Source organism: Sinocyclocheilus rhinocerous, unplaced genomic scaffold (genome assembly GCF_001515625.1).
Source record: "Sinocyclocheilus rhinocerous isolate Xijiao unplaced genomic scaffold, SAMN03320098_v1.1 scaffold1508, whole genome shotgun sequence".
Taxonomy (NCBI): Eukaryota; Metazoa; Chordata; class Actinopteri; order Cypriniformes; family Cyprinidae; genus Sinocyclocheilus; species Sinocyclocheilus rhinocerous.
Window position 1 is genome coordinate 396,509 of NW_015660889.1, and position 12,961 is coordinate 409,469.

At 34.1% G+C, this 12,961-nt stretch overlaps 2 protein-coding genes across 2 annotated transcripts in view; one reads left to right on the top strand and one right to left on the bottom strand.

Moving 5' to 3' along the window:
* The window catches only part of cldn11b (claudin 11b), a 4,633-nt gene extending 2,071 nt beyond the window's left edge, over window positions 1-2,562 (top strand). Inside the window, exon 3 of the mRNA XM_016535248.1 lies at window positions 1,555-2,562. Coding sequence (XP_016390734.1) covers window positions 1,555-1,814 — 260 coding nt within the window. The 3' untranslated portion in view covers window positions 1,815-2,562. The remainder of the gene's footprint in view (window positions 1-1,554) is intronic.
* Window positions 2,563-3,630: 1,068 nt separating this feature from the next.
* LOC107725854 (probable cationic amino acid transporter) lies at window positions 3,631-12,789 on the bottom strand. Its single transcript, XM_016535254.1, has 7 exons — window positions 12,516-12,789; window positions 10,739-10,999; window positions 10,439-10,656; window positions 10,172-10,318; window positions 8,402-8,610; window positions 5,991-6,841; window positions 3,631-4,228 (listed from the first exon to the last, which is right to left on the bottom strand). The coding sequence occupies exons 1-7, from the start codon at window positions 12,787-12,789 to the stop codon at window positions 3,906-3,908; spliced, it is 2,283 nt and encodes a 760-aa protein (XP_016390740.1). The 3' UTR covers window positions 3,631-3,905.
* Between the last annotated feature and the right edge of the window lie 172 nt (window positions 12,790-12,961).

Genomic DNA, 12,961 nt, shown 5'->3' on the forward strand with positions numbered 1-12,961 from the left:
GTGAGGGGCGTAACATTTCCGTCTCACGCTTGAGGTATTCGGCCAATCACAACACACTGGATAGCTGGCCAATCAGTGTACACCTCACTTTTCAGATCGATGAGCTTTGTAAAAATCAACGCGTTTCAGAAAGGCGGGGCATAGAGGAGAAACAATAATGTACAGTATTTGGAAAATAATGGGTTTTTTTAACCTTAAACCGCATAAACACATTTAATTACACCAAATACACAACATAATGTTCTTTTTAGCAACGTCATATGACCCCTTTAAATAATATAAAATTATCAAAAAAGTTGTTTTGTGCATTATATTTTAAGTCTTCTGAAGTCATATAGGATAACTTTTTTGACGAATAGAGGAAAAAGTTGATATATAGTCAGTGTGTAAACCTGAGGGACATTTATGATTTGGATCAGTCAATTCATTGAAAAGATCTACCTCACAAGAACAACTTGTATCACTACTTCACTCATGAACTCTCATGTAAGCGCCAAGAAGAATTATGTTCAATAAATGTGTCATTTCAATTTTTAAGTGAACTGTCCTTTAAACTTTTTACGCAATTCTAAATTTGTGGATTTGACAGTTTAAAGTAGCACTTAACACTATTATAAATAAAGGTTCTTTATTTTCTTCTATGGTTTCATGAAGAACCTTCAATACACATGGAACATTTCCATAAGTTTTTATTGTGGTAAAACATGCTTCAGATTGAACATCAGAATGAATGTTCTGCACACTAAGAAGAAATAATTATTTGAAGAATTGTTCACTGAAAGGTTCTTTGGGGAACCAAAAATGGTTCTATATGGCATCGAGGCAAAAACCCATTTTGGAACCTTTTTTTTTTTAAGTGTTAAGTGCTACACTTAATCAACCCCATCATAGCAAACTTGGTATTTACAAAAACCCATTTAACCAATAACACCTGAGCACCATTTCTAGAACAGCCATGGTACCATTTCCTGCAAAGAACCCATTGATATATTACTCATGAACCTAAAATAAAAATGTGTTCAATTGTTGAAAATGTTGCAGTTCTAAGCAAAATGCTAGATGTTGTCCTCTGGTTGTTCATATCCTCTCTAAAGTCAAGCTTTCAACATACAGGGCTGAAAATGTCCTTGACTGAAGTAACTGTAAAACATCCAGAGATTTCCTACATCCTGTTAGAGTGGGAAGAGCCAGTCATGGTCAACTGTCTGACCCATTTGTACAGGTGGCTGGTTTAGATTTGGCTAGTTTGTTCTTTAGTGTAAACAACACAAATAAAACGTCCAGTCCTAAAGTGTGGTCACATTTACTGTTGTTCAGCAAAATGCAGTAATTTCAATGAGAATCTACGCTTTCTGGAATTTCATGTGAGGGCGAAAGCTTTCCACATGCAAATTTCAGATCAGGTTCAATTGGTCAAGCAAATTTGATACATTGACCCACAGAAACCTGCTTGATTTGAAGGTGACTTCTGTCAAGAATCGTTTCTCCATTGCAGTCAAGTCAGTTTGCTATGATTCTGGTACTACATTATAGTGGCCTTCTTCTTGTTTTCAGCTCTGTGTGGGATGGTGTCGACGGTGTGGTTCCCCATCGGAGTGCTTCACGAGGACGGCCTGATGTCGTTCGGATTCTCCCTGTATGCTGGCTGGGTCGGTTCAGCCCTTTGTTTTTTTGGCAGCTCGGTGATGATTTGTTGCTCAAGGGGCGACAGCCCAAGTCAAAATCCCGAAAACCGCTACTACTACTCAAAACACAGCGGAGTTACCAACTCCGGCCCTCCTACTAACAGCCATGCCAAGAGCGCACATGTGTGAATGTGAAGACACACTGGATAAGAGCGCAGGCTCCTTACCTCAAGATTTGAACACACACCAATCAAATATGTGAAGAATTTGTTTTCTACTGCCATGGTTTGACTGCAAACATGTGAAGATTTGGCGGGGACAGAGAATTCGGTGGAAACTGTTGAACATTAAAGGCTTTGTTTGAACAGACACTGAAAAGAATTCAAAGGGAAACAGTTCTTGATTCCCTAGGCATGTTTTTTCATGGACGTTTGTGAGTCAAAGTATTTACACAGTATTCATTTCGCTCCTATATTTTTTCAGTGACTTTCTTTTTAACTTTTTTTTTTTTACTTGTGTAAAAGTTGTGCATTTAAGCTTATTAGTTAATGCCAGCATTTAGGAAAGCATGCACACCCGGACAGACAGATAGACAGACGAACAGGAAATGACCAGATGTCATCTGCACTGTTTTCCTGATCTCCTCACAGCTTCCTGCACACAACCTCCTAGGAAATCAGCATTTGAAATTTGAGAAAAAATATCTGTAAGAGGATAACCGGTCATTTTTCTGGTCTCATATGGTTGGTGATTGATTTATTGGGGTAATGTATTATTTTATGCTCTGTTTGGGGGTTTGAAGACATAAATCTACCGTCCACTGTTATTTATGCATATTGCTTGTTCAAATTGTCATGCCATCTCATGTTACACAAATGTAATGTGTAAATGAAAACATGAACTCGCAAAATATTTTTATAGCTGATGACACAAAAAAAGACACCATTTGTGTTTGTAAAATATATTCATTTTAATATTTCATTTTAAATATATTTGTAGATTCTTTTAAACATGTAACTCTAAAATCCGAGTGATTTTACACACAGCTGTAGGGAAGAAATGTAAATATCCTCGTGCAAACCTAAACCACAAGAGTAAGACATTTCTACAAACCAGCATAGAAAGAATTTGATATCAATGTCGCAAAATATTTAGAGAACTATTAAGCTTTCACAGGGAGCCAATCATAATATTTCCCCTTGAAATTCAAGGGAGAGCTTGAGATTTTAGATCAAACACAGATGTGGAGACGATGTAAGGTGAAAAGTCCACTCAATGCATCTACAGAGGGTTTCTGCTCATGTAGTGACAACTTGCATCAGTTTTTGCTTTAAAGAGTCATCCTGAGTTTTTATATGGAGAAGACAAAGGCATTGCTTTTAGGATCTACGTATAATAAAAAAGTGAATTTAAAACCAACACTAACAGCAGCTCACATGAGAAAGAAATACTAATTCTGTTCAATATCTAAGTAAGCATATATTTGATTTAAGTAGAATAACATTAAGGAGGGGCTATTTAAAGGCACTTATGAAGCCTCCATTAAAAAAAACGGGTCTAAACATCCCTCTAGATAATCGCTTATCTGTCTCAAGGTGCAAATGCATTTTAACAAGTACCTGTTCAAGAACAAATATTTTTAAGTTCACTAAGAAATACACACAAAATGTTTTAATAATTAGAGAAACATGATTTTGTCAAGTAGAATGTGTTCCTGGACTGTTCCTCTCAAACAAGCACATATTAACATTAACCATTAACTACCCATTTGGTCTCATGAGATCCTAATCAACATAAAAGTATTGATTTTAATAATGGATTTGTTTAGTTTTTGTCTTTTGACAAAAAATATTGTTTAAATTCATATTGCCATGTCACTAATTTATCATATAAATTAAATAATATGAATATAAATTTAAAAAGAAATTATTTTAAAGTAAGCATGAAATGAAAATTCATGTTTTATAAATGCATCTTAATGATCTTCTTGTAAACTTCTTTTTTTTTTAACCTTTTTACTCAAATTTCGTAACATGATCTTCCGTTCACTCGGATATGTATCACTATATGTCGCTTCCGTTTCATTCTGACTTTAAACATATATTACCAACAGTATGTTTTCATTAAAATTGTCTAATTTATCGTCATAATGCACATTTTCCTTTTGTCTTCATTACTTATTACAGTATTGTGGCATTGACCTAGGAACATATTCTATTTGCCAAAATCATGGTCACCCAAATCCAACCTCCACTGCGACAGTAGTTTAGTGTATATTGCTCACTCAGGTGAATACTCTTCATTGACCAGCTCCTCAAAGCCTTTATTGGTCCTGCCTTTGCTTCTGTAATTGTGACTGTTGGATGGTCTCTGTTCATCATAGTGCTGCTGGTAGTGTTTCTGATAGCCATGCTCCTCAGCCGCCCAGCCCTGGTACTGTCCGTCCTCTTCGTCCTCCTGAGGAGGGAGGTCTTCATCGACATTGAAGCTGTCGTCCACCTCCGTGTCATACCTCTGGTAGGAGCTGGCATGAGCCGCTTCCTCTCTAGCGCTGAGTTCCAGTGAGCTGTTCCACATCCCGTAGCTAAAATAGATCAGCACACCTGTAGGATGAAGAGATGGGGTCAGTTAAGGCCCATTCACACCAAGGATGATCATTCTAATTCTATGAGAACAGGGAAGTGCACACCATGACTATAACATTAACAACATAAAGGAATATCTTTGGAATCACTTTCAGAACTGCAGCGTGCAGCTAATTTAGTCATCGCTATAGTTATCATTCTTGGAGTAAATGGGCCTTTACAGAAGATTGGGAATATATGGAGTAGAGCTGCATGATTTGCTGATAAAAATTGTGATTGTGATTTCAAATGCAATATTAAAAAAACTTTTTTTGTGGTGCCGATAGCCTCACGGGCAGTGCACCGACATATAGCACCGCTGCGCTTCAGCCGTCCCAAGTTTGAGTCCCGGCTCATGGACCTTTTCCGATCCTGCCCCCTCTCTCTCTCCCACTTCACTTCCTGTCTATCGACTGGCCTATCAAAGTAAAGGTAATAAACGCCAAAAAAAAATCTACATTTTTGAGGTTATGTATGGAGTATTATAGAGTATACTTATTTTACAGTGAAATATCACAATAGTCATATTTCTTATTTTGTAATTATAATATTATAAATATTTAAATAACAAGTAAATAATTTAATATTGCAAAAATAATACTGTAAATAACTGTACATAATACATGTAAATATATATAAATATTAATTGTAAATAATATGTAAAGAATATTGTAAATACATAATATAGAAATAATATATGTAAAAAAAAATACCTTATTTTACAGTGAAATATTACAGTAGTGATATTTTCATTTTTATTATTATAAATAAGTTTTTTAAATAATACATTAAATTATTTTTAAATAATAATTTTAAATCATTTATTTATAATCCAAATAAAATCAACAACAACAAAAACCAAAAGAAATATTACTATTGTAAGGTTTCACTGTAAAATGTAATTTGAAAAATGTAATAAAATTATTTGATTTATTTAAATAATATAAAATGATATTAAATAATATTTTATGATTTAGCAATAATAATGATAATAAAAATTACTACTACTACTAAATCACAAAATATTATTTCACATTATTTAATATTTTATTTAAAAAATATATTTAAAATCAAAATGTAAAAAAAGAAAAGAAAAAAATAATTTTACTTTAAATAATACATTAAATTATTTTTAAATAATAATTTTAAATCATTTATTTATAATCCAAATAAAATCAACAACAACAAAAACCAAAAGAAATATTACTATTGTAAGGTTTCACTGTAAAATGTAATTTGAAAAATGTAATAAAATTATTTGATTTATTTAAATAATATAAAATGATATTAAATAATATTTTATGATTTAGCAATAATAATGATAATAAAAATTACTACTACTACTAAATCACAAAATATTATTTCACATTATTTAATATTTTATTTAAAAAATATATTTAAAATCAAAATGTAAAAAAAGAAAAGAAAAAAATAATTTTACTATTGTTATATTTCATTGTATAATATAGTAGAAAAAGAAGAAAATTATAATTGAGTCTTAATTTCTTCATTTTCAAATGTTAAATTATAGATCAGACCTTCGTTTTTGTTGATGATAAGTAAATAATGAGCTGCTCTCGTGTAAGAACAGTTCTGTGCTTAACATGCAACATGCGCGTATATTTATTTAATTTAATCGCAGCCTTTGCAATTTAATAATCATACTAAGTTATAACAAGTTTTATTCCGATTATTCGTGGAGCCCTAATGTCTAGCGTACATAAGAGAAGATCTGGCTTACCTAGTGCGCACCACACCACAAAGCGCACCCAGGTGATGCTGGAGAGTTTGAGCATGAGGTAAATGTTCACCAGCATGGCAGCGGTGGGCACAAAGGGCACACAGGGCGCCATGTAGGGCAGCTTTTTAGGGTTCTCAGGCTGCCGGAGAATAATAATAACCAAAGTAACCATGAGGACAATCACAGTCATTATAAAAGGTAATATTGCCCAGCGAGCTCCTCCTGAGACATGATCGAAGCCATAGATGACAAGCGTCCAGAGAAAGAAGGTCAAGATGAAGAAAAGGAGGACACAGGAAGTAACAGTGCGTCCTGTTGCAGGTGTGGGCCTATCGCCAAAGTTTGGCAGGCCCAAACGCATCCGTATAGTGTAATAATGAGACCCCAAAATGCGTTTCAAGAGACTATTGGAGTCGTCCACCTCAGTGCCGTTATCTCCAACGCCGTAGCCGGAACTATCCAACTGGTAACCTCCAGAGTCCGACTTTTCAATCAGAGTTTCGTCGTCTCCTTTGGAGGGGAGGTTCTTGGCCCCACAGGGGTTGTCGGCGTACTCTTCTCCACCAGGTGAGTTCATGTCCTTCTCACTAGCTGCCATCATTTCCTCCTTCCTCTTCCGCTCCTCCTCTTCCTCCTCAGTAAGGAAACTGGTGAAGCCGTCTCTGTCGGGCTGATATCGCAGAAGCAGCACACATACCGACACCAGTGTGTAGGCCAGCAGTGTGCCGATGGACATCATCTCGATCAGGTCCCTCAGACTCACCAGGAGAGCCAACAGAGCAGCCAGAGAGCCTGATACAGCACAGGCCACCACAGGCGTCTCTGTGTGCGGACTCACAAAGGACAGGAACCTGGCGTACACACAAACAAGCCACAGTCATTATAGGTAACTAAAACTAAAACCATAAAAAACATTTTTCTTACTTGAAATAAAATCAACGTTCATTGAAATAAAATAAAATATATATAAAAAAAACAATATTTCATTTCAGCTATTGCCAAGACAACATTTATCATCTTCCATTTTTATTTAGTTCACCTTGAGGTACTAAAACAGAATAAACTAAAACTAATAAATTATATTAAACATTTGAAAATAATGACAAAAATATACAATAAAATGGCTAAAACTGTAACTAAAATATATAATTGCATTTTTTCTGATAAAAATCATCACAATTTAAAATGTGATTTAATCATTTAAAAACATCCATGTTTGCTGTGCTTGATTGTAGGGCTGGCCAAAATTTTGTGATTAAAAACTATTTATACAAAAAAATTGTGATTCCGATTTAAAATGTGATTTAAAAAAATCCAGGAATGATGTGTTTGTAAGGCTGCACAATTTGAGCAACGATTTGTTAAAAAATAATAATACTATAATTATAACTAATAACTATAATTTATGTGTATATTAATATAAATAAGAAAAATTACTAAAACTTACTAAAAATGTGATTTAAAACATTCTAGGTTTGCTTCTTTGTGTTTTATTTTGTGACTAAAAACTATATCTGCATAAAAAATGAATAAAAATTACAAATTACAAAAAAAAAAAAACGAATTTACTAAAACTTTAACTAAAAGAAAATCTCCGTTTTTCAGATTTAAAAAAATATAATTGTGATTTTTAAATTGCTATTGAAAACCTTGATTGCCGTGCTGCTTGTTTGTAGGGCTGGAGAATTTGGCCAAAATTTGAAGAAAGAAAGAAAGAAAGAAAGAGAAAGAGAGAAAGAGAAAGAGAGAAAGAAGGAAAGAAAGAAAGAAAGAAAGAAAGAGAGAGAGAGAGAGAAAGAAAAGAAAGAGAGAGAGAGAGAGAGAGAGAGAGAGAGAGAAAGAAAGAAAGAGAGAGAGACAGAAAGAAAGAAAGAAAGAAAGAAAGAGAAAGAGAGAAAGAGAAAGAGAGAGAGAAAGAAAGAAAGAAAGAAAGAAAGAAAGAGAGAGAGAGAGAGAAAGAAAAGAAAGAGAGAGAGAGAGAGAGAGAGAGAGAGAGAGAAAGAAAGAAAGAGAGAGAGACAGAAAGAAAGAAAGAAAGAAAGAAAGAAAGAGAAAGAAAGAAAAATGACCAAGACCTTTTGCATTTGTGATTTAAAATTTAATTTAAAAAATCCAGGTTTGCTTCACTTGTTTGTATAGGGCTGCACAATTTGGCCAAATCTTTGTGATTAAAAACTACATATTTACAGTAAAACAACAATAACAACTAATAACAATTTGAACCAACAATAAATTACTAAAACTTTTACTAAAACTAAACTGAAAACAGAAAACAATATAAAATAAAATCTAATTCAAAATATTACCTAAACCATTTCAATGGTACTAAAAATAACACTGAAACAAACTTGGGATAAAAAGCTTGTAAAACATGCATAGCATAAAAAAGAGAAAAGTATATACACAAATACCTGAAAAGCAGACCATCTCCTGCCATGGCATAGATGACTCTGGGCATAGGGAACAGAGATCCCAGCAGGCTGACAGTGAGTCCTGCCACAGCGCCCACAGCTACAATATACTTCCCTGCCAGGAAGCCGTGAATGGCAAACATCTCCATAAGCGGGGCATCGCCGTCAATCAGGTTAAATGGCACCAACAGCGTCAGAATCACACTCACCTAAGACATATAAACAGGTCAAATGCTTATTATGTTGCATTTGTCACAACAATTTCAAATACATGGCATGAAATGTCCTTTAGGACACAATCTCAGTCCAGAACAATTTTTTCTGCAGTGCCTCTCCTTTAAGAACTCAATATTCAAATTTGGTAAACAGTTTAATGTCAGAGTTAGGTTACAAAGAATAGAATCCATGTTTATTTTATAAATATCGTTTAAGCTATCTATAAGCTGGTACATAAAAAAAAAAAAAGCTTTCTGAACCATATGTATCACAGCTACAATATACTTCCCTGCCAGGAAGCCGTGAATGGCAAACATCTCCATAAGCGGGGCATCGCCGTCAATCAGGTTAAATGGCACCAACAGCGTCAGAATCACACTCACCTAAGACATATAAACAGGTCAAATGCTTATTATGTTGCATTTGACCTGAAATGAAATGAAAATTCATTTTCATTTCATCAACCCAAAAATGAAAATTCTGACATTAATTACTCACCCTCATGACGTTCCAAACCCGTGAGACCGTCGTTCATCTTCAGAACACAAATTAAGATATTTTTGGTGAAATCCGAGAGCATAGACAGCAATGCAACTGACAAGTTCAAGGCCCAGAAAAGTAGTAAGGACATCATTAAAATAGTCCATGTGACATCAGTGGCTCAACCGTAATGTTATGAAGCTACGAGAATACCTTTTGTGTCATTGTCTGACACGTAAGAGTAGAAATTGTTGAATAAAGTTGTTATTTTTGTTTTCTTTGCACACAAAAAGTATATCTGAACGTGTCAGGTCCGTTGCTGTCTGTGAAGGATCAGAAAGCTCTCGGATTTCACAGAAAGATCTTATGGGTTTGGAACAACATGAGGGTAAGTAATTAATGACAGAATTTTCTTTTTTGGGTGAGCTACCCCTTTAGGCCACTATATGTTTTCATATTTTCATATTACACAGATCCATTTATACTGAGTGAGAAAAACCGTAATCGTGGTATTATAAATGCAACAAAAATGTGTTATATAATTTTGCAGAAAATGCGTCTTAAAATTAAACATTTGGTTTAAATAATTGGCTTTTTATTGTACTAAAGTTAGAGCGAATGATTAAAACACCTTGAAAATATTTATTTTGTATTACATTAGCACTGTACAGTATCTTACTTTCCACCAACTATTGGAGTTATTACCTGAAGATTTATTTAGTTATTTATTTGCACTTCAACTATGAATTGATGAAATTATTATATATAAAAAATATGAATAATTGTTACAGAGAATACTGCCTGACAACCCCCAGTGAACAAGATAAATGTGACAATACTCCACAGACAAATGCACAAATTCTAGGCAGGTTTTTTCTATGTATTTATATTTACTATTGAAAACTAGGGGTTCATTTCATGATTAATCTCAAATCTTAAGTAAGTCCTTAGAAAGCAGAATCATGACAATATCATATTTGGTAAACTTGTTAAAAATGATTATGTAATTAAACAAAATTAACTAATGTCCTTCTCAGTTCAGTATTTGGGTATGAGAGGAGTCACTGTACTCACAGAGACGTACGCTGTGAGACAGGTGACGAGAGAGACTGTTATGGCATATGGAATAGAAGTGTCAGGGCTCTTGGCCTCTTCTCCTGTGGTGGCGATAATATCAAAGCCAATGAAGGCATAGAAACAGGTTGCAGCTCCTTGCATGACCTACAGAGCACATAAAAATCGTTGATCTTTATTATAGTAGAATGCTCATTTTGCTTAACATCACATTCAATGAAGACAAAGAGTAATGCATTTACATTCCTATATAGTTAACATTCTTACCCCTGACCAGCCATAGGGCAGAAACCTCCCATCCTCCCAGTTGGCTCCAGAAAGGAAAAACAGTCCGGCAAGCACCATAAAGACCCACACGACCAGGTTAACAACATTCAACACATTATTGAAGCTCACAGAGTTTTTCACCCCTAAACCCACAATCACCGTCACCAGCATAGCGATCAGCAGAGCCAGCAGGTCTGGATAAGATTCCTCTCCCTTACCTGGAACATGAAGGATGGATAAAGACCACATCAACCACACAAGCGATTTGTTTAGTATCTGATTACTAGGAAAGAGACTCACCCAGGCCATTCAATGTTCCAAGATGGTTGATCATGTAGCGGCTGATGGTGTGATTGGCTAAAGAGTCGAACATGCTGCTCAGTGCACTGGCTCCCGCTGCTGTGCCAATCAAATACTCCAAAATGAGATTCCAGCCAATGAAAAAGGCCACAAATTCTCCCACTGTGACATAACTGTACGTGTAGGCGGAGCCTGTTGTCTTAGGCACTCTCACACCAAACTCAGCATAGCAGACGCCTGTGTGAAAATCACTGAGATTAGCTGTTTGATAAGTTCATAATGCAGAAACACATTTTAAAGTCAACGTCTGGAATTTTATGGATGTGGCCATTTATGGATGTTAATTTAGGTCTCAGCTTATCGTTTCTATCTGTTTTTATTTTCTGATTATTAGGGAAAAGCAATTAATAGTTTACCATGTTTAAAGTTTTACTGGCAATGTAAAATTATTAATAATTATGATTTAATGTAGAATTTCTAATTATTATTAATAATAATATAACTTTTGTATTACTATTAAATATACTTATATTTAGATACAGTCTTATATGCCGTTTTCTTTTTCGGTTTATTAGGAAAAAGTCATTGATAGTTAAAGCTTACCATGTTTAAAGTTTTATTGGCAATGTAAAAGTATATATTTATAATTTATGTAGAAATTATTATTATTATTATTATTATCAATAATAATATAAATTATAATCTTCTTATTAATTTTTCAATATAGTCTTGTTTTCATTTTTTTCATTTTTATTCACATTTATAATTTATGCAGAAAATTATTATTATTAAAAATAATAATAACATGTTTATTAATGTTTAAAAATAACAGTCTTATGTTTTTGTTTTCTGTTTATTAGGAAAATAATTGTGGTAATATGGTATATTTATATAATTAATTAATTTTTAAAATGTATAAAAAAAATTTTTTATTTTTTATTGGCAACAAGGTGAAAACTTGATTGGCCCGTGTTTAAAATTCAATAATAAATTCACCATTCTATTATTTCTACTTTGTATTAGTATTATTTTATGTTATTACTCTATTTCAGTTCATTCAGATTGATAGTCTGGTTCTTGGACTGACAGATCTCAGTCTTGTGGTTCTTGGTATAATCTTCTTATTAATTTTTCAATATAGTCTTGTTTTCATTTTCTGAAAAATTATTCACATTTATAATTTATGCAGAAAATTATTATTATTAAAAATAATAATAACATGTTTATTAATGTTTAAAAATAACAGTCTTATGTTTTTGTTTTCTGTTTATTAGGAAAATAATTGTGGTAATATGGTATATTTATATAATTAATTAATTTTTAAAATGTATAAAAAAATTTTTTTATTTTTTATTGGCAACAAGGTGAAAACTTGATTGGCCCGTGTTTAAAATTCAATAATAAATTCACCATTCTATTATTTCTACTTTGTATTCGTATTATTTTATGTTATTACTCTATTTCAGTTCATTCAGATTGATAGTCTGGTTCTTGGACTGACAGATCTCAGTCTTGTGGTTCTTGGTCTAGAACTGGGTCAAGTCTTGGTCTGGCTGACTTACTCTGGTCTAAAGGGGTCCTATTATGCTTTTTCACTTTTTCAACTTTAGTTAGTCTGTAATGTTGCTGTTTGAGCATAAAAAAGATCTGCAAAGTTACAAAGCTCAAAGTCCACTTCAAAAGGACATATTTTATTCAAAAGAAATCACTTTTCAAAAACTACAACGAACAACTCGTTTGGACTACAACGCATATTTTCCGGGATTTGTGATATCACAAATATTGACGAATGGGACGATACCTGGTTGAGCTGCACTAGAGAAGGCAACGAGTGTTATCACATACATGCCAGTGCCCACACAGCTGCCCACCCCAAGTGACACCAGATCCACCGTAGTGAGCACACGGGCGAGCCTGGTGCCATGCAGGTCATCTGAGCTCTCCTGCATGGAGTCCACAGGTTTAGTGCGCAGGATTCGCGAGTGGAGTCCATACCAGGACGACTCCCACTCAATTCTCCTGGGGTCCAGTTTAGCAAAGATAGCGCTCATCCTCCAGCACAGGAAGACTCGGATAAAAGAAGGGTGAGGTTTGTCCTCAGTGTCTCGTTCCAGGTGTTTCCTCTAAACTTGTCTTGTATGAGTGTCTCCTGCTTTATTCTTTGCTCCCTCCTCTCTCTCTCTCTCTCTCTCTCAAACACACACACACACACACACACACAAA